The 22,565-nt window shown below is 40.5% G+C and overlaps 1 protein-coding gene across 2 annotated transcripts in view; it reads right to left on the reverse strand.

The window, feature by feature from the left end:
- Positions 1 to 22,565, reverse strand: part of Msh2 (mutS homolog 2) — a 54,009-nt gene that overhangs the window by 21,806 nt on the left and 9,638 nt on the right. For both annotated transcript variants that reach the window (XM_090336988.1, XM_090336989.1), the window contains exons 6-8: positions 21,715 to 21,848; positions 17,446 to 17,645; positions 7,289 to 7,398 (exon numbers count right to left, since the gene is read on the reverse strand). In XM_090336988.1, coding sequence (XP_090193114.1) covers positions 7,289 to 7,398; positions 17,446 to 17,645; positions 21,715 to 21,848 — 444 coding nt within the window. The remainder of the gene's footprint in view (positions 1 to 7,288; positions 7,399 to 17,445; positions 17,646 to 21,714; positions 21,849 to 22,565) is intronic.

Consider the following 22,565-nt stretch of genomic DNA (forward strand, 5'->3'; position numbering starts at 1 on the left):
TTCATGCATGCTAGGCAAGTACTCTACCACTAGGCCAAACTCCTGGCCCTAAACAATTTAATTTAAAAGTTTTCCTAAGCTAATTACATTGTGGGGTGACTAACGAAAGCAAAAAATAAATTTTATCTGGGGATATAATTTGTACAGAGAACCGAGCTAAACAAGAATTCATAAACACACAAAACAGACAAGGAAATCAAGCCAGAGAGTATAGAGAAAAAAAAAAAAAAGAAACAAGGATGTGGTTTGAGTGCTAGTGAGACACGATAGAGTAGTAAAAATGAGGCGTGATGAACAGCAGCCAGGAACTCAGAAACAAATGCTGTATTTAATTAATAGTTCTATTAGAATCACAGAAGCACTCTCTGCTTTAACCCTTACCCTTCTTCATAAGCTGCAATATGAGTACAAGAAAAGAAGAAATGAACAAAAAAAGTAGCTTTCTCTACCTGGACTTGCTTGCTGGCCTAAAATAGTGTGCTCTGAAAAATGAGGAAGGACATCATAATGAGACATGTATCCTGGAAAAGCAAATACTTAGAAAAATGACTCCACCTGGCACAAAGTACTTATCTCGTAGGTGAACATTTGTCTTGAAAAACATGCATGGCAAAATGCATCTTTTCTTTGAAGAGATACCCAAGTAGTATTGATCAAAGTTTAACGACCAGGTGATTCTTAAGACTCTAAACCCAGTGGTAACAGTATAGCACATCAAGAGTGATTAAATGTGCCATGCATGAGAACAAATAAGAACACTTATCCTTAAATAATTTTAAGTCAAACCCTGTCTTTTATCGTATGTAGCTAAGATGTCAAAGAGCCTGTGTGTCTCCCTTTCAGCACCTATACACTGGTGTGTGCACCACTTTCAGCTTGCTTTCTTGCTTACTTCATAAAGCTCTGCAACTTTTCATACCATTGTGACATGTTCAGAATTTCTTATTCTGCAAAGACTTGGGATTAAAATCCTAAGGGAACGGTCCCTGCTTCTAGAGGGAAAACCTGTAAGTGGTGACAGTTCAGTGCCTGTCTAGCAAGCAGAGAGCCATGTTAAGCTCAAGATCACTACTACCAAAAACCAATCAAACAAAAAAGGATAGATTCACATAAGAAATGACTAGCAGGGGCCAGGGACTGAGCGTGCAGGCTGAGGGCATCAAGACCCTGGGTGAAGCCCAAAGTAGTGAGCAACAAATGCAAGCTCCCCTAGCAGCCACCCTCAAGCTGGGGAGAGCATTTGTGCCTACAGTGCCAAGGGTTGCAGGATCACCCAGCCAAAGGCCAGGGCCCAGGCCCTGGGTAAAGCCAAGGCTAAGGTGCAAGCCAGGGCCCAGGCCCCAGCTGCCACTTCAGCTCAGTCCCAGGCTCCAGCTCCTAAGGGTGCTCAGGCCCCAGTGTCTAAAAGTGCCCAGGGCCCCGAGAAGGCCCCATAATGAAGACCTCTGTCTGCCAGTGTGAGTGTGAGGACAGGAAGACTGCTATGGCTCCCTGGCCGCTATCTTCAGAGAAGGCTGGTAGCCTGTGTCATTTCTATCAATAAACCTGAGGCAGGATCTGGTTAAAAGAAAAGAAAAAGTAATTTAACTTTTGGGGCTGGGAGTTTAGTGGTAGAGTGCTTGCCTATCATGCACAAAAATCCAGGTTCAATTCCTCAGTACCACATACATAGAAAAAAGCCAGAAGTGGTACTGTGGCTCAAGTGGTAGAGCACTAGCCTTGAGAAAGCCCAAAGACAGTGCTTAGGCCAAGTTCAAGGCCCAGGACTAAAATAAATAAATGAATGAATGAATGAATGAATGAATGAATAAATGTGATTTAACCTTTATAATATAATTGTTGGGGTAAAAAATTCTGCAGTACCACATACACAGAAAATTCCACAAGTAGTACTGTAGCTCAAGTGGCAGAGCTCTAGCCTTGAGCAAAATATGTTCAAGAAGTGCTCAGGCCCTGAGTTCAAGCCCCGGAACTGGCAAAAAAAAAAAAAAAGAGTAGGGGTTGGGAGTTTGGCCTAATGGTAAGTGCTTGCCTAGCATGCACAAAGATGTGGGTTCGATTCCTTGGTACCACATACATAGAAAAAGCCAGAAGTGGTGCTGTGGCTCAAGTGGTAGAGCCCTAGCCTTAAGAAAGCCCACGGACAGTGCTCAGACCCTGAGCTCAAAAATAAATAAATAAATAAATAACAATAAATGCAAAAACTATTACTCAGGAGATTTTTAATTTACTCACTTTCACTGACCCACCTAAACAGAAGGAAATGGTTTACTTCTTTTGTGAAAAACACACATCTTCTTTTAATCTCAAATATAAAAATTTTAAGCCTGGTGGCTTATGCCTGTAATCCTAGCTATTCAGGAGGCTGAAATCTGAGGAATATGGGAGTTCTGTGAGACTCTTACCTGCAATTAGTTACTGAAAAAGGTGAAGGTAGAGCTTAGTGCTGAGGGGCAAAAAGCATTAGCCTTGAGCACAAAAGCTCAGGGACAAGGTTTAAACTTTGAGCTCAAACTCCAAGATGAACATCCAAGAAAATAAAAGAAAAATTCTGTAGTATTTATGGAGCAGCCAGAAAAACACCTTTCAATATTATAAACAAAGCTAAGTCTAAGGGGGTAGGGAAACTAGCCAAACAGTAAATGACTGAACTCTTATCCCTTGAATGTCTACACATGGAGCTGGAAAAAAGCGAGACTGACAGAAATAACACGTTCACAACAATTTATATTCCTTGGAGATTTCTTCAAAGTGGTTCTGAAGCAAATTTCAATGTCTAATTTCTTTACAATTTTATTTTGACAGTGATGGGTTGAATTTACCTTAGAATCTGGGATAAATTTAAAGGCTTTTGAGTGAGAATGAAGAACATACTGATTAATTCCCTAAAGAATCTAGGTTTTTTTTTTCTGTTTTTTGAGGATGAACAGCAATATTGGGGCTTTAACAGAGGCTCTCAAGTTCTCCTGCCTATGGATATAGACACAGCTGGCTTTACAAGTGAGCCTATGTTTTGTTTTGTTTTGTGGGAGGAGTTACAGGGAACTCAGGATTAAATAACTGTGATTCTCCTAATTTCTAGCTCCCCCAACAGTGGTCATCCACAGAGTAGCTATTCCCACCTTTCTTCACCATAATGCTCACACAGTTTAATCTCCTAGAGGGAACGTGACTACACAGCCAACTCTGGTGACCTTGGAACAAATCCCTGGCTACATCACTATTCTGGTCCCATCATGACAAATGGCAAATGACTTTGGAATGTGGCCTCATCTACTAGTGGTAGCCATCCAAGGGTTAAAATGGAACTGGTCTTGGTTGAAATTAAAATTATTTTTAAAAAAAAGAAAGAAAAAGGAAGAAGACAAGAAATTAGGTCTTATACATATTGTCACTGAGCAAATCTGATCAAGAAAATTGAAATAAAGTCTGTCATATCTCTGGATTCTTAATTATAATACTAAATTTTGGGTTCTGAAATACAGAGTTCTGATATAAGTTTAATGTGAAAGTATTTCTTCAGGGGGGAAATGCACAATTCACATATTATTGGTACAGTATCGACATTTAAGGAATCCAGAATATACCACAATAGCATAAAAATTATTTTGAGCTACAGACATCTGAAAACAAACTTTCATTCCCTGAATTCCCAGATCTTAGTTCTTGAAAAAAAACAAGTTGTCATAAATCCTTTCTAAAGAAAAAAGGGCGGGCACTTTGGTCTAGTGGTAGAGAGCTTGCCTACCAAACACGAAGACCCACGTTCTATTCCTAAGTACCATGTATGTAGAAAAAAGCCAAAAGTAGTGCTGTGGTTCAAGTGGTAGAACTCTAGCCTTGAAAAAGCCCCAGGACAGTGCTTGGTCCCTGAACTCAAGCCCAGGCCTGACGCAAAAAAAAAAAAAAAGATAAGAAAATAAGGACAAGACTTAAAAAAATAAATAACATAATAAGTTATCCAATATTTGACCATCCTTCTGTTCTTAGTTTTTATCATAGCAATGGGTAATAATATCAGGAGACTGAGATATGAAGATCAAAGTTTGAAGCTGGCGGGGTGGGGGAAAGGGATGGAGGGCGAATTAGTGAGGGCTAGGAGTTTGACCTAGTGGTAGAGTGCTTGCTTAGCAGGCACAAAGACCCAGGTTTGATTCCTCCATACCACATACATAGAAAAGCTGGAAGTGGTGCTGTGGCTCAAGTGGTACGAGTGCTAGCATTGAGAAAGCCCAAGGACAGTGCTCAGGCCCAGGACTGGCCAAAAAAAAAATTCAGTGAGACTTTAACTCCAAATAAACATTAAAAGCCATATATAGAGCCATGACTCAAGTAGTAGGGCAAAAGAAACAAAGGGAGGGCTGGGAGCGTGGCCTAGTGGTAGAGTGCTCGCCTAGCATGTGTAAAGCCCTGGGTTCGATTCCCCAGAACCACAGAAAAGGCTGGAAGTAGGACTGTGGCTCAAGTAGCAGAGTTGCTAGCCTTGAGCAAAAAGTGTCTGAGGGCAGTGCCCAGACCCTGAGTACAAGTCCTAGGACCGGCAAAAAAAAAGAGAAAAAAGAAGCCAAGGGACAGTACCTATGTCCTGAATTTAATTTCCAGGACCAGAGCAAAAAAAAAAAAAAGGGAAAAAGAAAAGGAAAGAAGGAAATGAAAAGATAAACAATGGGGAGGAGGGAGTTATAGCTCAGTGATATGCAGCAAGAACATGCTAAGCACTGGATTTATCTCATCCTGAAAAAATTAAAATAGCCAGAAGTGACTTTAATATATTTATACTTAACAGTATTTATTTATTTATTTATTTTTTTGCCAGTCCTGGGCTTGAGCTCAGGGCCTGAGCACTGTCCTTGGACTTTCTCAAGGCTAGAGCTCTACCACTTGAGCCTCAGCACCACTTCCGGCTTTTTTCTATGTATGTGGTACTGAGGAATCGAACCCGGGTCTTCATGCATGCTAGGCAAGCACTTTAACCACTAGGCCAAACTCCCGGCCCTACTTAACAGTATTTATATGGTTTTAAAATTCTTTTGGATCTGGGAATCCAATATAGGATATGCAAATAACATACTGTAAGGGGCTACAAACTTTAACAACTTTTCCAACATTAATTTTTCACCCAATATTCTACAGTGACATATTATGAACTTGTACAAGCTTTCAGAAAGCTAAAAATCGACAGAAAGAAATCATACTTCCTGTGAGTAACCAGTGGCTCATACATGTAATCCTAGCTTCTCAGGAGGCTGAGATCTGAGGTTCAAAGCCAGCCTGTGCAGTTAAGTTTGTGAGACTTTAACTCCAAATAACCACCAGAAAGCCCGAAGTGGAGCAATGGCTCAAAGTGGAAGAGCATTAGCCTTGAGTACAGAAGCTCAGAGATAGTACCCAGGCCCTGAGTTCAAGCCCCATGACCAATAACAACAAAACAAATCAAGTATTCTCACCTTAAAATCAATTACATTCCTTATTTATGAAAATCAATAAATTCTCAAAGTGCAGTATCTAAATGACCAGGCAACATAAACAGTCTTGGCTATGTGTTAACTGTCCAAATCAGATAAAGGTACTGGAGTTTGAGCTAAACTTGGAGACCTACAAGCCCTGAGTTTAAGCCCCAGGACAGGAGAAAAAAAAAAAGTAGGAAATAGGGGGCCAGGAGTTTGGCCTAGTGGTGAAGTGCTTGCCTAGCATGCACAAAGACTTCCATTTCTCGGTACCACATACATAGAAAAAGCCAGAAATGGTGCTGTGGCTCAAGCAGTAGAGCTATAGCCTTGAAAAATCCCAAGGACAATGCTCAGGCCCTGAGTTCAAGCCCCAGGACTGGCATGATTTAAATAGTATCCTGTGTGAAAAGACTATAAGGAAGAGCAAGAGGATCAGAATTCAAGCACCAGTAATGGCACAAAAAAAAAACAAAACAAACAAAACCCCATACTTACCTGTAATTTTCCTTTTTCAGTGATTAGTTTTCCTTCTTAGTACTGAAGAATAAGATGCAACTGCCTATCATTTATTGACAAGATTTAAAGTTGGGCATGGTGTTACACATTTATAATCCCAGCACTCCTGAGGCTCAAGCAGTAGGGTCAAGAATTCAAGGCAAGAGGCTGGGAGTTTGGCTTAGTGGTAGAGTGCTTGCCTAGCATGCACAAAGACCCCGGTTCAATTCCTTGGTACCACATACATAGAAAAGGCGGAAGGGGTGCCGAGGCTCAAGTGGTAGACCTCTAGCCTTGAGAAAAATCCAAGGACAGTGCTCAGGCCCTGAGCTTAAGCCCAGGACTGGCAAAAAATAAAAAATAAAATAAACAAACAAAAAACCCCAAGAATTCAAGGCAAGGAGCTGGGCGCGGTGGCTCACGTCTGTAATCCTAGCTACTCAGGAGGCTGAGATCTGAGGATCAAGGTTCAAAGCCAGCCCATGCGCTAAAGACCGTAAGACTCTTATTTCCAATTAACTACCAGAAAAGCAGAAATGGTGTTGTGGCTCAAGGGGCAGTAGCTTTGAGCTTAAGAGTTCAGGGACAATGCCCAAGCTCTGGGGTCAGACAGTAGCATTGAGCTGAGGAGTTTAGGGACAGTGCTCAGGCCCACAGTTCAAGCACCAGAACCACCACCACCACCAACAACAACAACAAAAAAGAATTCAAGGCAAGGGCCGGGAGCATAGCCTAGTGGTAGAATGCTCACCTAGCATGCACAAAGCCCTGGGTTCGATTCCTCAGTACCACATAGTCAGAAAAAGCTGGAAGTGATGCTGTGGCTCAAGTTGCAGGGTACTAGCATTGAACAAACTGTGTCCCCCCTGAGTTCAAGCTTTAGGAATGTAAAAAACAGAATTCAAGGCCAGTCTGGGATAGGCTAGTAAGAGTATGTCTCAAAAAACAGATGTTTCCTTTCACAAAGCCATTTAGACTCAAATCATTTCCTCTGTTCATCCTTATTTTCATTCACTGAAACAAATTATTAAACAAACAAACAACAAAAAAAACAACCCTACAGCTGAGGGTACATATAAACCCAGTGGTAGAAGACTTGCTTGCCTACCATGCTCAAAGGCTTTAGGTGTAATCCCCAACAACATTCATCCAATCCATTTCTTCATTTTCTATCACTTACTTTTACATTCACTCTCTACAAAGACACTATACAAAAGTACCAAAAGCAGATACTGAAAAAGAGAAATTTGAATTTTTTCTAGACTTTATAGTTTTTGTTTAATTTTCACTATCCTTTAGTTTTCAGAAATATTCTGCTGCTTAAAGTTAATGTATTTTCATACCTGATCCATATCTAACGTTGTTTCTATCATTTCCTGAAATTTGGAGAAATCAGATTGAAGCTCAATAAATGGAGTCACAAAAACTGCCAACAACAATACCTGGTGTCTTCCTAAAACAAAGCAATAAAGAAAAATAAGTCTCATTCTTGAAAGTACAAAATGACAGACCATAAAAATCTGAGATAATGAACATTTAATCAGGAAGGCAAACACTGTGCAGCAGGTTTCCAAAGTTACTATTTAATTCTAAATCAGTACTAAATTTAATTTATAGACAGGGAGTGATGTGATAGCACTCAAAGCTTCCCACTAATAAAACACTGCCTCCCCTGCATGTCTGTCATCTCCTTTTTAAGGAGTACTGAAGATGCAGAAACATGACACTACAAATAAATTAATGTAATTTCTTGTAGATCTAATAACCCCAAGTAAAAGCCACTAAAACAAGATCTGTAACATCAGATCATTGTTTTCATCAATAACACAGTGTTCCAATGAACAGCTTAAATCAAGTCAAGTATTTGAACACTGGAACTTTGCTTAAATCTATTTAAGAGTACATGCCGGGGGGCCAGGAGTTTGGCCTAGTCATAGTGCTTGCCTAGCATGCATGAAGACCCGGGTTCGATTCCTCAGTACTAGCCAGAAGTGGTGCCAGGAGTGTAGCCTACTGGTAGGGTGCTTGCCTAGCAAGCACGAAGCCCTGGGTTCGATTCCTAGGTACCAGAAAAAGCCAGAAGTAGAGCTGTGGCTCGAGTGGTAGAGTGCTAGCCTTGAGCAAAAAGTATACAAGGACAGTGCCCAGGCCCTGAGTTTAAGCCCCATGACTGGCAAAAAGAAAAAAAAGAAAAAGCCAGTAGTGGTGCTGTGGCTCAGGTGGTAGAGCATTTGCCTAGCATGCACAGTCTCTGGTTCAGATTCCTCAGTACCACATACATAGAAAAAGCCATAAGTGGTGGAGCTCTAATTTGAGACAGCCCAAGGACAGTGTTCAGGCCCTGAGGTAAAGCCCCAGGATTGGCTGGAGAAAACACACACACACACACACACACACACACACACACACACACACACACGGGGTGTTATGTGAGGAAGCACAGGGGAATCAACGAAGTAGTGTGAACAGCAGGAGTGGAGACCTGCTAGTCCCAGCTTGACTTTGTCATCTGGAACATGTTGCCCTGAATTCCCTTTCCTTTGTACAATCCATTAATAACTGTAGCTCACAGAAGATGGATACATGAGGAAATGATATACGACACAGTACAGTGTGTTAAGTTCTACACTCCACAGAAGTTCAACATTGCTTTTCCATACATTACTGCTAAAATAACAGGCTCTTTCTTATCTCCTATAATTATACTTTGTAAGTAATCTCTAGCATACATTTTACCCAAGTAATATTTCCCCAACTTCTAGATATTTTTGTAGTTTTTGATTGAAAGTATGATATAAAGCTACCATGAAGTCAGCAAAAAAAGTTGTTTTTCTTTGTTGTTGTTGGTCATCGGCATGAACTCAGGGCCTAGACACTGTCCTGAGCTTTTTCACTCAAGGCTAGTGCTCTACTATTTTGATCCACAGTGTCACTTCTGGTTAACTGGAGATGAAGTCTCCCAGACTTTCCTGCTCAGGCTAGCTTTGAACTACAGTCCTCAGGTGTTAGCCTCCTGAGTACCTAGAATTACAGGCATGAGCCACTGGCACCCAGCCCCACCCCCAAAAAAATTTAAATCCATGTTTTATTATTAATTATAACAATATTTACACATTTTGAGAAAGTAGTACATATGTGTGAAACATTTAGATAGACTATAAACAACACTTTGCCTACATAATGTTTGTTGTACAAGAAACATTGTTGTAGAATAAAGAACATGACTGGTTCTTTATTCCCAATTATAGCGTATGCACTACTGGTAAATAAGCAGAATGGCAGCACTGCATTGTTGCTTCATATTGTTTCATTGTTGTTGTTCCACAGCCCAGTAATGTTTTCGTATGATCAATGGTAAGTTCTTAAAGAATAAGCCTTAACAATGAAGACCTCCGATTGGCTTAATGACCACCATACTTTCCACTATTAAGATATATAATGAGACAGGTACCAGTGGCTCAACACCTGTAATCCTAGCTACTCAGGAAGCTGATTTGAGGACCATGGTTCAAAGCCAGTTCAAGCAGGAAAACCCATGAGACTCACCTTTAACTACAATTAACCACCAGAAAACTGAAGTGGCGCAGTGGCTTAAAGTGGTAAAGTGCTAGCCCTGAGCAAAAGAGGTCAAGGATAGTGCCCAGGCCTTGAAGCCCACTCACAACTCAAAAAAAAAAAAACAAAAAGAAGGGCTGGGAGATGGGCCTAATGGTAGAGTGCTTGCCTAGTGTGCATGAAGACCTGGGTTCAATTCCTCGGTACCACATACATAGAAAAAAAAAAAGCCAGAAGTGGTACTGAGGCTCAAGTGGTAGAGTTCTTCTAGCCTTGAGAAACTCCAAAGACCGTGTGACAGTGCTTAGGCCCTGAGCTCAAGCCCAGGACTGGCAAAAAAAGAAAGAAAATGAAGAAAGGAAGAAAGAAAGAGAAAATGAATACCGAATACCAAGACATTTCTTTCAATGTTAAGGGGGGGAAAAAAAAAGGAATAAACCAGGCATAGTGGTTTACACCTGTCATTCCAGCCGGTAGTGGCATGAACTCACTCATGATTTCAGCTATAGAGGGAATATAAGAGGATTCTAGTCTAGGCTGTACAGGGCAAAAAGCAAGAACATATCTCAAAAACAACGTGAGCTCAAAGGACTAGAGGGATAGCTCAAATAGTAGAGTGTATACCTAAGTAGTGAGCACTAAGGCCCTAAGTTCAAACCTCAGTACCCAAAAAAAAAAAAAAGTTGAATCCTATTCTTCAGTGCAGACTTGTAATTTTAATGAATTTTACTTCTATTAGAAGTAAACACACTCAAGGACCTATCACACCTCAAAGAAGAAGCAAGGATCTCAGACTCCAAGGAACTCTTTCCAAAGAGTTCACTGAAAACCCACTATGAAATGTTCAAGGGGAATAGGGAAGAAGAAAAAAAAAGAATGAGAGGATCAATTTGTTTAAAGTACTCTATATGCATATGGAAAACCACAATTAAACTTTATTTTGTCAGTCGTGGAATTTGAACTCTGGGCCTGGGCACTGTCCCAGAGCTCTTTAGCTCAAGGCTACAGCCCTACCCTTTGGCCTGGGTGCAGTCCCTTAGCTCTTCAGCTCAAGGCTACTACGCTATTCTTTGAGACACAGTGTTACTTCCAGTTTTCTAGTGGTTAATTGGAGATAAGAGTCTCATGGACTTTAGTGCCTGGGCTGGCTTTGAACCTCAATCCTCAGATCTCAGCCTCCTGAGTAGTTAGGAGTTCAGGCGTGAGCTACCACGCCCACTACAATTCAACTTCTTTACACAATTAACACACAGTAATAGAAGAGACAGAAGAAAGAAGCCAGGCATTAATAGCTCATGCCTGTTAATCTAGCAACTCAGTAGACTGAGATTTGAAGATAGCTGTTCCAAGTCAGCCTGGGTAGCCAAATTCAAGAGACTCTTAGCATCTAATTAACCAGCAAGAAGCCCTAAATAGAGGTGTTGCTCAAGTGATAAGAGTACCAGCTTTGAGCAAAAAAAAAGGTAAAGGAGAGAACAAGGCCTTGAGTTCAAGCCCCAATGTCATTCTAAATCTTAACTGTGCAACTTATTTTCTACATCTGCCTATGGTCATGCTATTTATTCATAAACAGAAATACTGGGGAGACTATCTTTAGTAAATTTAGAAAGACTTTAATTTGCAATTAATGAAAATCAAACACACTCTGACATGTGTATTTGTTTTTAAATAACCATGTGTCAGTTTTTCTTTTTTATTATTATTATTATTATTTTGTTGTTGTTGTTGTAAGATCAGGATTCACTTAGTACCGGACACTTTGTTCATTGGCTGGTACTCTACCAACTGAGCCAAACCTCTAACCTCAATGTGTCTTGATACACTACTTTGGGATTTTCTTTTCACAACACTATCAAAATTTTATTTAGGGTATGGAGTTGTACTGGAATAGATCACCTGCTCAGTAGACACAAAGACTTGGATTTGCAAACTACAAAAACAGAAGCTGGGAGTTCAGCCTAGTAATAGAATGCTTGCCTAGCATGCATGAAGACCCAAGTTTGATTCCCCAGTACCACATTTATAGAAAAACCAGAAGTGGTGCTATAGCTTCTGTGGTAGGGAGCTAGCCTTGGGGAAAGCCCAAGGACAGTGCTAGGGGGTCCTGAGCTCAAGCCCCAGGACAGGCAAAAAGAAAAAAAAAAGCCTCTACTTTAGCACATTTCTGCTGCCCCCCCCCTTCCTGCCCCCATCCCATTTTTTGGAAGTGGACATTTCATGGGTAGGTGCCAAAAGCAAATGGGGGTGGGCCAAGCTGGAACCTTTTGGATTTATGGTTGTTACAGGGATTGTAGGAATTACCACCTGACTCCTGGCTAGCAATCTTGTATCACTTCCCAAAGAATCATGGGCTTTAAAAAATAATTAAAACAAACCAACAACAAAAAAGCAACAGTGCACATAGGCCCTGAGTTCAAGATTCAGTATTGGCACAAAAACTACAAATGACTAGCAAAGTATTTAAGGAAAGAACTGTAAAGCTTTAATTATAAAAATCAGTATTAACAGTTTTTATTCTATTTAAAATGTAGGTAAATGGTAATAAAATGTGGGTTTCATTAAAGATTTAAGTAATGTACTCTATAACCACATTCTCTTGACTAATTTTATATAAAATCTTTGTATTATTAGTTCCAATCTAGTAGTCCTATTAAGTATAACTTAACTCTGTTTGACCCTTTTAATTTATTTATGAAATGGCTTTAAAAGTCTATGTAAGTAGTCAGGCACCAGTGGCTCTGAAATTCTACCTGCTCAAGAAGGCTGAGATCCAAGGATCACAGTTTGAAGCCAGCCTAGGCAGGAAAGTCTTACAGACTTCATTTAACTGCTAAAAAAAAAAGATGGATGTGGAGCTGTGACTTAAGTGATAAGCCACTAGCTTTGAATAAAAAAAGCTCAGGGACAGCACTTAGGGCCCTGAGTTCAAGCCCCAAGACTAAAACCAAAACATAAATAAAGTCTTTAAATGTACTCAGGAGGCTGAGATCTGTGGTTCAAGCCAGCCTGGGCAGTAAAGTCTGTGAAACTCTTTTCTTCAATTAAACACCAGAAAACCAGAAGTGCTCAAAGTGGTAAAGTGCTAGCAAAAGGGTTCTAGGCCAATGTCCAGGACTGAAGTTCAAGCCCTACAACTGACAAAAAAATAAGTCTATGTAAGTAGAAGAAAAGGCTGGTAAGGTGCCAATAATAAAACATTCGGGGAGGTTGGGAGTTTGACCTAGTGGTAGAGTGTTTGCCTACCATGCATGAAGACCTGGGTTCTTGTCCTTGGTACCATATGCACAGAAAAAGCCAGAAACAGTGTTGTGGCTCAAGTGGTAGAGCTCTAGCCTCGAGAAATGCCCAAGGACAGTGCTCAGGGCCCTGAGTTCATGCCCCAGGACTGGCAAAAAATTAGTCTAAGTGCATTTAAATCACTGGCAAGGGCCGGGAGTTTGGCCTAGTGGTTAAAGTACTTGCCTAGCATGCATGAAGACCCGGGTTCGATTCCTTGGTACCACATACATAGAAAAAAGCCAGAAGTGGTGCTGAGGCTCAAGTGGTAGAGCTCTAGCCTTGAGAAAGTCCAAGGACAGTGCTCAGGCCCTGAGTTCAAGCCCAGGACTGGCAAAAAAAAAAAAAATCATTGGCAAATAATTTCACAAAGCATCTGCCATATTATTTGGCTAACAAATATTTTTCTTGGCTAGATCTAGCAATTAACCAAATCAGCAAAGTCAACAGTAAAAACAGGTGAATTATGGTAAAAGTACCAAAAAGATTCAATCACTCTAATCTACCTCCAATATAAGGCTCTCTCTTATTTCAGTGCTGTCCCTAGCATACTGGACTACTTCCTTATTTGTTTATGTTTTCCCTCTCCCTACACAGTCTTGTAATGTCATTCCTCTTATTAAGTACAAGAACTTGTCAGTCTGTCTGCTCAAACTCCTACCTACAATGCTACTTCATCAGTAATATTTTCTCTGGTACCACCTCCTCCTTTTAATTTATTATTATTTTGATAAAATAACACTTTTCTTCCTACCCTATTTCAGTCGCTCGTGTGTGTGTGTGTGTGTGTGTGTGTGTGTGTGTGTGTGTGTGTGTGTGTGTCTATTTGGCAAGGGGGGGTGGGAGGTGGTCAGCTGTGGGCCCTGAACTCAGAGCCTGGGCACTGTCTCTGAACTTTTTTTTTTACTCAAGGCTAACACTCTTATTACTTTGACCCACAGTGCCACTTTCTGTTTTTCTGGGGGTTAATTGAAGATAAAGTCTCATGGACTTTCATTACCAGGCTAGCTTTGAGTCTTGATCCTCAGATTTCAGCCTTCTGAGGAGCGTGGATTATAAGCTTGAGCTACAAGTGCCTGGAAAATGTATTTTTAATTCATACTTCTTTCAGCACTGTTTTTCTGTTAGTGTAATTTTCTCCTTTTACATTTTAAAATATAATCTCCTCCTATTACTGACAGCATCACTTATACTATCTTCAATCTTAATCTTCAAAAGCTTTCACATTACAATGATATTCTTGGCTCAATTGCTCTTACATTAGGTGGCCCGGACTCCAGATCTCAATAAACATTCAACTGATATACTGGTCATCATTAATTTTTAAAAATCATACAGTGTCAGTGAAAATGCAGAGAAATTTCTTAGTAAGCCTGTGACTTAAGCTGCAGTATAAACTTTACGAAAGTTTATAAACAGTTGTCTTTAGGAAGTAGACAGAAGTCTACAAGGATAAAAGTAGTAATAATTAAAACCCTACACATTGAAATTTTTATACTGTTACTTTTTTGTTGTTATTACTGGGGTTTGCCTCTCATTCTCAGCTTTCTTGCTCACAGCTTGCATCCTACAACTTAGCCACACTTCTACTTCAGGCTTTTTGCTAGTTTATTAGAGATAAGACCTTTCTCAAATTTGTCTTCAAAGCAAAAGCCTCAGATCTGAGCCTCTTAAACAGCTAAGATTACAGGTCACTGCACCCAGCTTACAATATTACTTTTATAATTAACAGAAAAATTGTATTATCTGGCCTAAGAACTCTGGTTTCAGTAATTTACTAAGGAAGCACAAAACATATTTTTTGCTGACAGCGCTAGACAGGGTGGACTTGGCAGACCTGGCTGCTATCACCTTCCTTCCTTACCATTCCTTGTGCATTGAAACAAATGTCATGTACTCAGATCAAGAGGACAATCTTCTCTAACAAAGGAAGACTATTATTCAGTCAAATGTACAAAGTAGCTCTTTTCCCCTGACAGAACCTCCAACTAAACTCTCAAATAGCTATATCTTTCAGAAGAAAGCCTAATAGTTTACATTTTCCTCAATACAAATCTACTTTCTATACAATTGCTGCCCCCTGCTGTCTGTGATTCCACCTTACTTGCTCTGTTTTACTGGGAAAACGAAGTCTAGAGTTAATGAAAAACCAAAATACCATGGGATGGCAGAACACTCAATTTCTAGCAATATACTTAATGTACACTTTCTTGAAACCTTGGCAGGTGTAGTGGTGCTTATCTATAATCCGGCATTCAAAGAGTATTACAGGAGGATGGGGAGTTCTAGGCAAGCCATGGTCACAACCTGAGCACAACCTTGTCTTTTAATGTATATTTGGGTAGAGAGTTTGGCCTAATGGTAGAATGCTTGCCTAGCATGCACAAAGACCTGGGTTTGTTCCTAGGTACCACATACACAGGAAAAAAAAAAAAAAGCTGGAAGCGGTGCTGTGGCTCAAGTGGCAGAGCTCTAGCCTTGAGGGAAAAAAAGCCCAAGGACAGTGCTCAGGCCTTGAGTTCAAGCCCCAGTACTGGCAAAAAAAAAAGTGTGTGTGCCAGGGGTTCGGTGGCTCATGCCAGTAATCCTAGCCACTCGGAGGCTGAGATTTGAGGATCAAGGTTCAAAGCCAGCCTGAGGCTCTTAGCTCTACCAATTAACCTCTAGAAAACAGGAGGAAGGGCTTGGGCTCAAGGGTGGTATCCTTGAGCTAAAGAGCTCAGGGAAAGTGCCCAGGCCAAGTTCAACACCCATGACCCACCCAACCCCCAAAAAAGTGTGTGTGTGTGTGTGTGTGTGTGTGTGTGTGTGTGTGTGTATACATATTAAATCCAAGTGGTCCAGGCCTATAATCCTAGCTACTCAGGACACTGAGAGCCAGCCCAGGGCAAACAAATAATGGAGACTCTTACCCCTAGTTTACAGGGGGGAAAAAGCCAGAAGATATAGCAAAGTGCCCAACTTGAGCAAAAAAAAAAAAAAAAAAAAAATTGAGTGAGGGAATAGTAGTCAAGACCTGAGACATACTGATCAACAATGTTTACATAATCATGGGTCAAGGGGTATTCAGATTTGTTCAGCTATTTACTGAGATTCAAGTCTCTGTCTCTTTTCCTCCCCACCTTTTCCCCCCAGTCCTGAGGCTTGTACTCTGTCTGGGCCTGAGTGCTATCTCTGAGCTCATTTTCTGCTCAAGACTAGCACTCTACCACCAGAACCACAATGCCACTTCTGGCTTTTTCTGTCATCAACTGAAGAGTTTTACAGACTTTTCTGGCCCCGCTTGCTTTGAACCAGGATCTTCAGATCTCAGCCTCCTGAGTAGCCTGATTATAGTTGTGAGCCATCAATGCCCAGCAAGATTCATGATTTATACCTAGCTATAGTAAGCAAGAAATAGAAAATTCCTATTTGCACACTAATCAAGAAAACAAAAGGGATAGGGAACACTTCAGGCAAAACTATGTGTGTTCACTGGCTCCAAGATGTTGCCAGCCCCTATCTGACAGAGCAAGTGCACCCCATACAAACTTCACAAAAGGAAAGAGTTGGCTGGGACAACTATGGGGTGAAATGCACAGTTATTAATGCTGCTGCTGGACTGTGTCTTTTTTCTATAATTAGCTGTAGGTTTTTTTGTTTGTTTTGCCACTCCTGGGGCTTGAACTCAGGGCCCCAGCACTGTCCTTGGGCTTTCCTCAAGCCTAGTGCTCTACCACTTGAGCCACAACACCACTTCCAGCTTTTCTATATATGTGGTATCAAGGAATCGAATCCAGGTCTTCATGCATGCTAGGCAAGCACTCTATCACTAGGACAAACTCTCAGCCTCTAAACTGTAGATTTTTAAGCACATTGAGTCCTACAGGATTTCTTTAGTAATCAAATCTTCTCTGTGGCTGGTAGTGCAATTAATCTATTAATAAATTCAATAACTTATTTTTTTTTTGCTAGTCCTGGGCCTTGTACTCAGGGATTGAGCGCTCTCCTTGGGATTTTTCAAGGTTATAGTTCTACCACTTGAACCACAGGACCACTTCTGGTTTTTCTCTATGTATGTGGTACCGAGGAATCGAACCAGTCTTCATGCATGCTAGGCAAGCACTCTACTACTAGGTCAAACTCCCTGCCCTCAATGACTCATTAATATTCATTTCTTCTAAAAAGCAAAAAATGCTAGGCACTGGTTGGTAGCTCAAGCCCATAATCCTAGCTACTCAGGAAGCTAAGATCTGAGGTATTTGTTGGAAGCCAGCTCAGGCAGGGAAGTCACGGAGACTCTTACTTCCAATTAACCACCAAAAAACCAGAAGTGGCACTGTGGCTCAAAAAGTGGTAGAGCACTAGCCTTGGAGCAAAAAAGCTCAGGGACAGTGCCTAGGCCAGTTCAAACTTCATAAGTGACAAACAAACCACAAACAAATGGCACAAACTCTGAATGCAATCTTCAGCACTGCAAAAAAATAAAAATAAATAATAAAAACATTAATCTTGTCTTACAATTCTTGGTTTCTGTCATGAACCTTAAGCTCAATACAAACCCATAAAACAACAATAACAACAACAAAAAACATGTCAAAGGAGTCACTAACATCAATTTTTATAAAGAAAGCATACTTGCCAACTATACTGCAATAGCAAAGAAAAACAAAACCAAAATCCTTGTTACCTTCATGTTTTTCCAGAGCATGTACAATATTAGGGAGTTGATTTACACCCTGATAAAGTCGGTAACAATCTTGTAGGTTTGCTGCTTGTCTTTGAAATTTCTTGGCAAGTCTGTTAAGATCTGGGAATCGACGAAGCAAATCTTCTTGTAAACTCTGCCTTAACTCTGCATCTTCTACAAAAGCTTCCACTAAATCTAATCTGAAAAAAATTACAATCCAATGTTAAATACTTTAAAATAAAATTAAACCTATCTACTAGGCAGAGGAATCTAGTTCAGTGCTATGGTTACTGCCTCATATGTACAACTAGTTTCTGTTGAGCACTGGTGGCTTACACCTATAAGCTTAGTTACTTCGGAAGGTTGAAGCCAGCCTGAGCAAAACAGTATGTCAGACTACCTATAAGGTACTTGCAAAAGTAATAAGCAAAAACTTAATAGTTCAAGTGTTAAGAGTGCTAACCCTATGTGAAAAAGCCAGCTAAAATCTTAAACCTTTGGGTTCAAGCCCAGTACCCACCCTCCCCCAACCCCCTCCCCATGGTTTGCACTCTTGAGTATCTATCCAGAGCAAGCATTACAAATAGGATTTGGCAAAAATACTCGCATATCCATGTTCAGTGCTATACTATTTACAATAGATAAGTTAGGGAAATAGCCCAGATGTCCTACAGCAGATGAGTGGATCAAGAAAATATGGCACATACAGCACATGTTTTCTTTCATATGTGGAAGCTAGATTTAAAATACAAACACGCCTAATAACATATATAGGAATCTCTGTACTTACACATAAACAAACTAATTTAAAGGATAGTATACTTATGGGAGGAATCCTAAGTTGTAACTCTTCTGCACAACTAATGCCCTGTTTATCAAAACAAAAGCAGAAACATGTTTTAGGGAGGAGGGCAAAAGAGGGCACAGGAATGGAGAAAAGAAGGGTGAGCAAATGTCATCACTGTATTCAATGTACACTGTAAAAGATGAACTATATAACTTGAGGGTATTGAGGGGAGGGATGGCTAGGGAAATATACTCACTGTATTATCAGTGTAACATCATTATACTCATAACTGAACTTAAGGAATTATAACCTCTTTGTACAAGTGTTTAGTAAAAATAATTTCTTAATGCGGGGCCGGGAGTTTGGCCTAGTGGTTAAAGTGTTTGCCTAGCATGCATGAAGACCCAGGTTCGATTCCTCGGTACCACATACATAGAAAAAAAAAAGCTGGAAGTGGTACTGAGGCTTAAGTGGTAGAGCTCTAGCCTTGAGAAAGTCCAAGAACAGTGCTCAGGCTCTGAGCTCAAGCCCAGGACTGGCAAAAAAAAAAAAAAAAAAGAATTTCTTAATGCAAGGGTCTTTTGCTTCATTATTCAAGAAGATGTGATACATACTTTATAGAGCTCTAAGTTTCCATTAGAAAGAATGACATTTCCCCATGGAAAGACCTGGAGGTAAGCCAAGCCCAAAGAAAAGCAGGTTGCATGGTTTCCCTCATTTGTAAGAACTAGAATAAGTCTATGATATTCCTTTTTATTTTTTTTTTTGGGGGGGGGGTGGTTGTGGAACTTGAACTCTGGGCCTGGGCACTGTCCCTAAGCTCTTCAGCTCAAGGCTACCACCCTAATCCTTGAGCCATAGTGCCACTTCCAGTTTTCTGGTGGTTAACTGGAGATAAGAGTCTCACAAACTTTAGTGGGACTTTAGTGGGACCCAGGATGACTTTGAACCTCAATTCTCAGATCTCACCCTCCTGAGTAGCTAGGATTACAGGCGTGAGCCACCACGCCCAGCCAGTCTATGATATTCTTAACAGGAGATTCAATAACCCAATTGCTTAGTGCATAGGACCATATATAATGACTCCAATACATGGAAATAAGAGAATCTTATTATGCCTTGTTATGTAGGTTTTGGTTTCATTTCTTTTAGTTTCTGTATCTTGTGTGTATTCAATCTGTGAAAGGGAAAGGGAATCACAGAAAAAGGAGGACAAAGGATGAACTAATACAACATTCATATTCACTTGACACTATGTTGGATATGAACCTTACAACTTGGGAGGGAGGAGAGTAGGGAGGGGTAAGCAGGAAAAAATGAGGGAAGAAATAATTGCTCAAAAACAAAGATAAACCTCTTTATCTTTGTGATTGTTCTTTTTTTTCTTGGTAGGTCATGGGGCTTGAAGTCTGGGCCTGGGCACTGTCACTGAGTTCTTCAGTTAAAGGCCACCACCCTACCCTACAGCCAAGCCCCACTTCCCATTTTCTAGAGGATAATTAGAGATAAAGAGTCTCAGGTATTTTTGTGCGGGCTGGCTTAGAACCTTAATCCTAAAATTTCAGCCTCCAGAGTAGCTACGATTACAGGTGTGAACCACCGCCCTCACACTACTTCCCATTTTTGCATGGCTAATTGGAGACAGAGTCTCACAGAGCCTCTTCTGCCCTAGCTGGCTTTGAACCCCAATCTTCAGATCTCAGCCTCCTGAGTAGCTAACATTACAGGTGTGAGCCACCAGCACCCAGCTGGATTTTCTATTATTCATTTTTGGTGGTATTGCCATTTGAACTCAGGGGTCAAGCACTCTTATTACTGAAGCTATGTCTCCAGTCCTTTTTTCTTTAGTATTTATTTATTGGTGTTGGTTCTGGGGTTGAACTTAGGGCCTGGTACTGGCCCTGAGCTTTTCAGTTTAGCTCAAAGTGAACATTCTACTATTTGACTCACAGCTCTACTTCTGGCTTTTTGGTGACTAATTAGAGTTAAGTCTCTCTCCCAGACTTTCCTATCTGGGCTAGTTTTGAACCTAGATCCACAGATCTCAGCCTCCTGAATACAGGCGCAAACCACCAGCTTTTTTTTTAACTATACATTTTAGGTAATGTGGCAACCTATAAATGCTGAGCCACAAGGTCTAACAAAACTAGAATGCCATTCTCTGATTCCTAGAAAGCTGGAATGGCCAGAATTGCTCTAAGCATTATAGAGACCCAAGATTATGCCCTAAATGTGGGTTAATCAGAATGGCATTCCAATTTGTGGTGGCTTACGCCTGTAATCTTAAATTACTCAAGAGACTGAGATCTGAGGATCCTGGTTCAAAGCCATTCCCGGCACTAAAAAATCCACGAGACTCTTATCTCCAGTTAATGACCAGAAAACTGGAAGAGGTGCTGAGGCTCAAGGGGTAGGCCTTGAGCTAAAGAGCTCAGGGACAGCACCCAGGCTCAGAGTTCAAGTCCCATGACCAACAACAAAAAAAAAGAAAGAAAGAAAGAGGGAAAAGGATTTTGAGCTCAAGGCTAGCTTTGAACTCAAGACTACACACCAAAACCAATCTCAAAAAATGAATAAACAAAATAAGATGGTATATATGAAAACAAAACAAGCTAAAATGGAAATGCTTATAATAAAAGTGTGTGGAGACCAGGAACCAGGACTAGTGGTAGAGTGCTTGCCTAGCATACACAAAGACTCATTCCTTGGTACCACATACATAAAAAAAAAACGGAAATGGTGCTGTGGCTCAAGTGATAGAGCTCTAGCCTTGAGAAAGTCCAAGGACAGTGCTCCGGCCCTGAGCTCAAGCCCCAGTACTGGTGAAAAAAAGTATTTAGATAGAGAGCAATACTATATTAGAATCATAATAGTATTTAAAGAATACATTGTTTTAAAAGTACACTGTAGGGGGCCGGGAGTTTGGCCTAGTGGTAGAGTGCTTGCCTAGCATGCACGAAGACCAGGGTTCGATTCCTTGGTACCACATACGTAGAAAAAAGCCGGAAGTGGTGCTGAGGCTCAAGTGGTAGAGTGCTAGCCTGAGAAAGTCCAAGGACAGTGCTCAGGCCCTGAGCTCAAGCCTAGGACTGGCAAAAAAAAAAAAAAAAAATACACTGTAGGGGCCAGGAGCATGGTCTAGTGGTAGAGTGCTTACCTAGTATGGGTTCAATTCCTTGGTACTACATACATAGAAAAAGCTGGAAATGGTGCTGTGGCTCAAGTGGTAGACACTAGCCATGAGAAAGCTCAAGGACCGTGCCTAGGCCCAGTGCCAAGCCTCAGGACTGGCAAAAAAATTTATAAAGTGCACTGTATGAAACAATTTCATTTACATAAAAAAACAAGCCTCTCCACCCAACTCCAGAGTCCAGAAAAGGGTTATTCTTGACATATGGCAGACTAGTAACTAGCCAGATTATCGAGGAAAAGGTAAGAGTAACTAAAAAGTTATAAACAAAAGCACACACTAAATGACATACCTTTCTTCTATTCTGTTCTTATCCATGAGAGGCTGCTTAATCCACTGGTTAACTAGTCTTTGTCCTTGAGGGGTTTTGCATTTATTCAGCAATGCAGACAGAGACTGAGAGCCAGTTGTGTCCTCAACAGAACCCTAGTAAACAAAAAATAGAAGATGCACACATTAGTAAAATTCTTACTATTATCACATAAAGTAAATAATTTGGGGAAAACAATCACATAATATTCTTTAAATATAAAGTGATAAGCCGGGCACGGTGTCTCATGCCTGTAATCCTAGCTACTCAGGAGGCTGAGATCTGAGGATCATGGTTCAAAGCCAGCCTGAGCACTATAAAGTCCATGAGACTCTTATCTACAATTAATCACCAGAAAACTGGAAGTGGCACTATGGTTCAAGGGGTAGGGTGGTAGCCTTGAGCTGAAAAGCTCACAGACGGTGCCCAGGCCCAGAGTTCAATTCTCACGACTGACAAAAAAATAAAAAATTATATATATATGAGAAATTTCCACAAAAATTTCTTTTTTTTTAATTTTCCCTTTTTTTCTCTCTTTCTTTTTTTTTCTTTTTTCTTTCAGTATTTTTTTTATTGTAATTAGTAAAAGGGTTACATGATATTTCCCAGATAGAAGGTGCATTAATTCACATACATTGATACCCTTTCACATGTCTTGGTACCCATTATCCTCCCCCCTCCACAAAAATTTCTAACATCAACTTTGACCCTGCTAACCTGTATTTTCCACTATTCACTCTTTTCTAAGACAAAATAACTTTATAATTACTACTTTTAGATATACAACTTGCCAGAACATAATTTTAAAGAATTCACATTAATATACCTAATTA

This window comes from Megascapheus bottae, chromosome 7, assembly GCF_031878675.1.
Source record: "Megascapheus bottae isolate mThoBot1 chromosome 7, mThoBot2.hap1, whole genome shotgun sequence".
NCBI classification, from domain to species: Eukaryota; Metazoa; Chordata; class Mammalia; order Rodentia; family Geomyidae; genus Megascapheus; species Megascapheus bottae.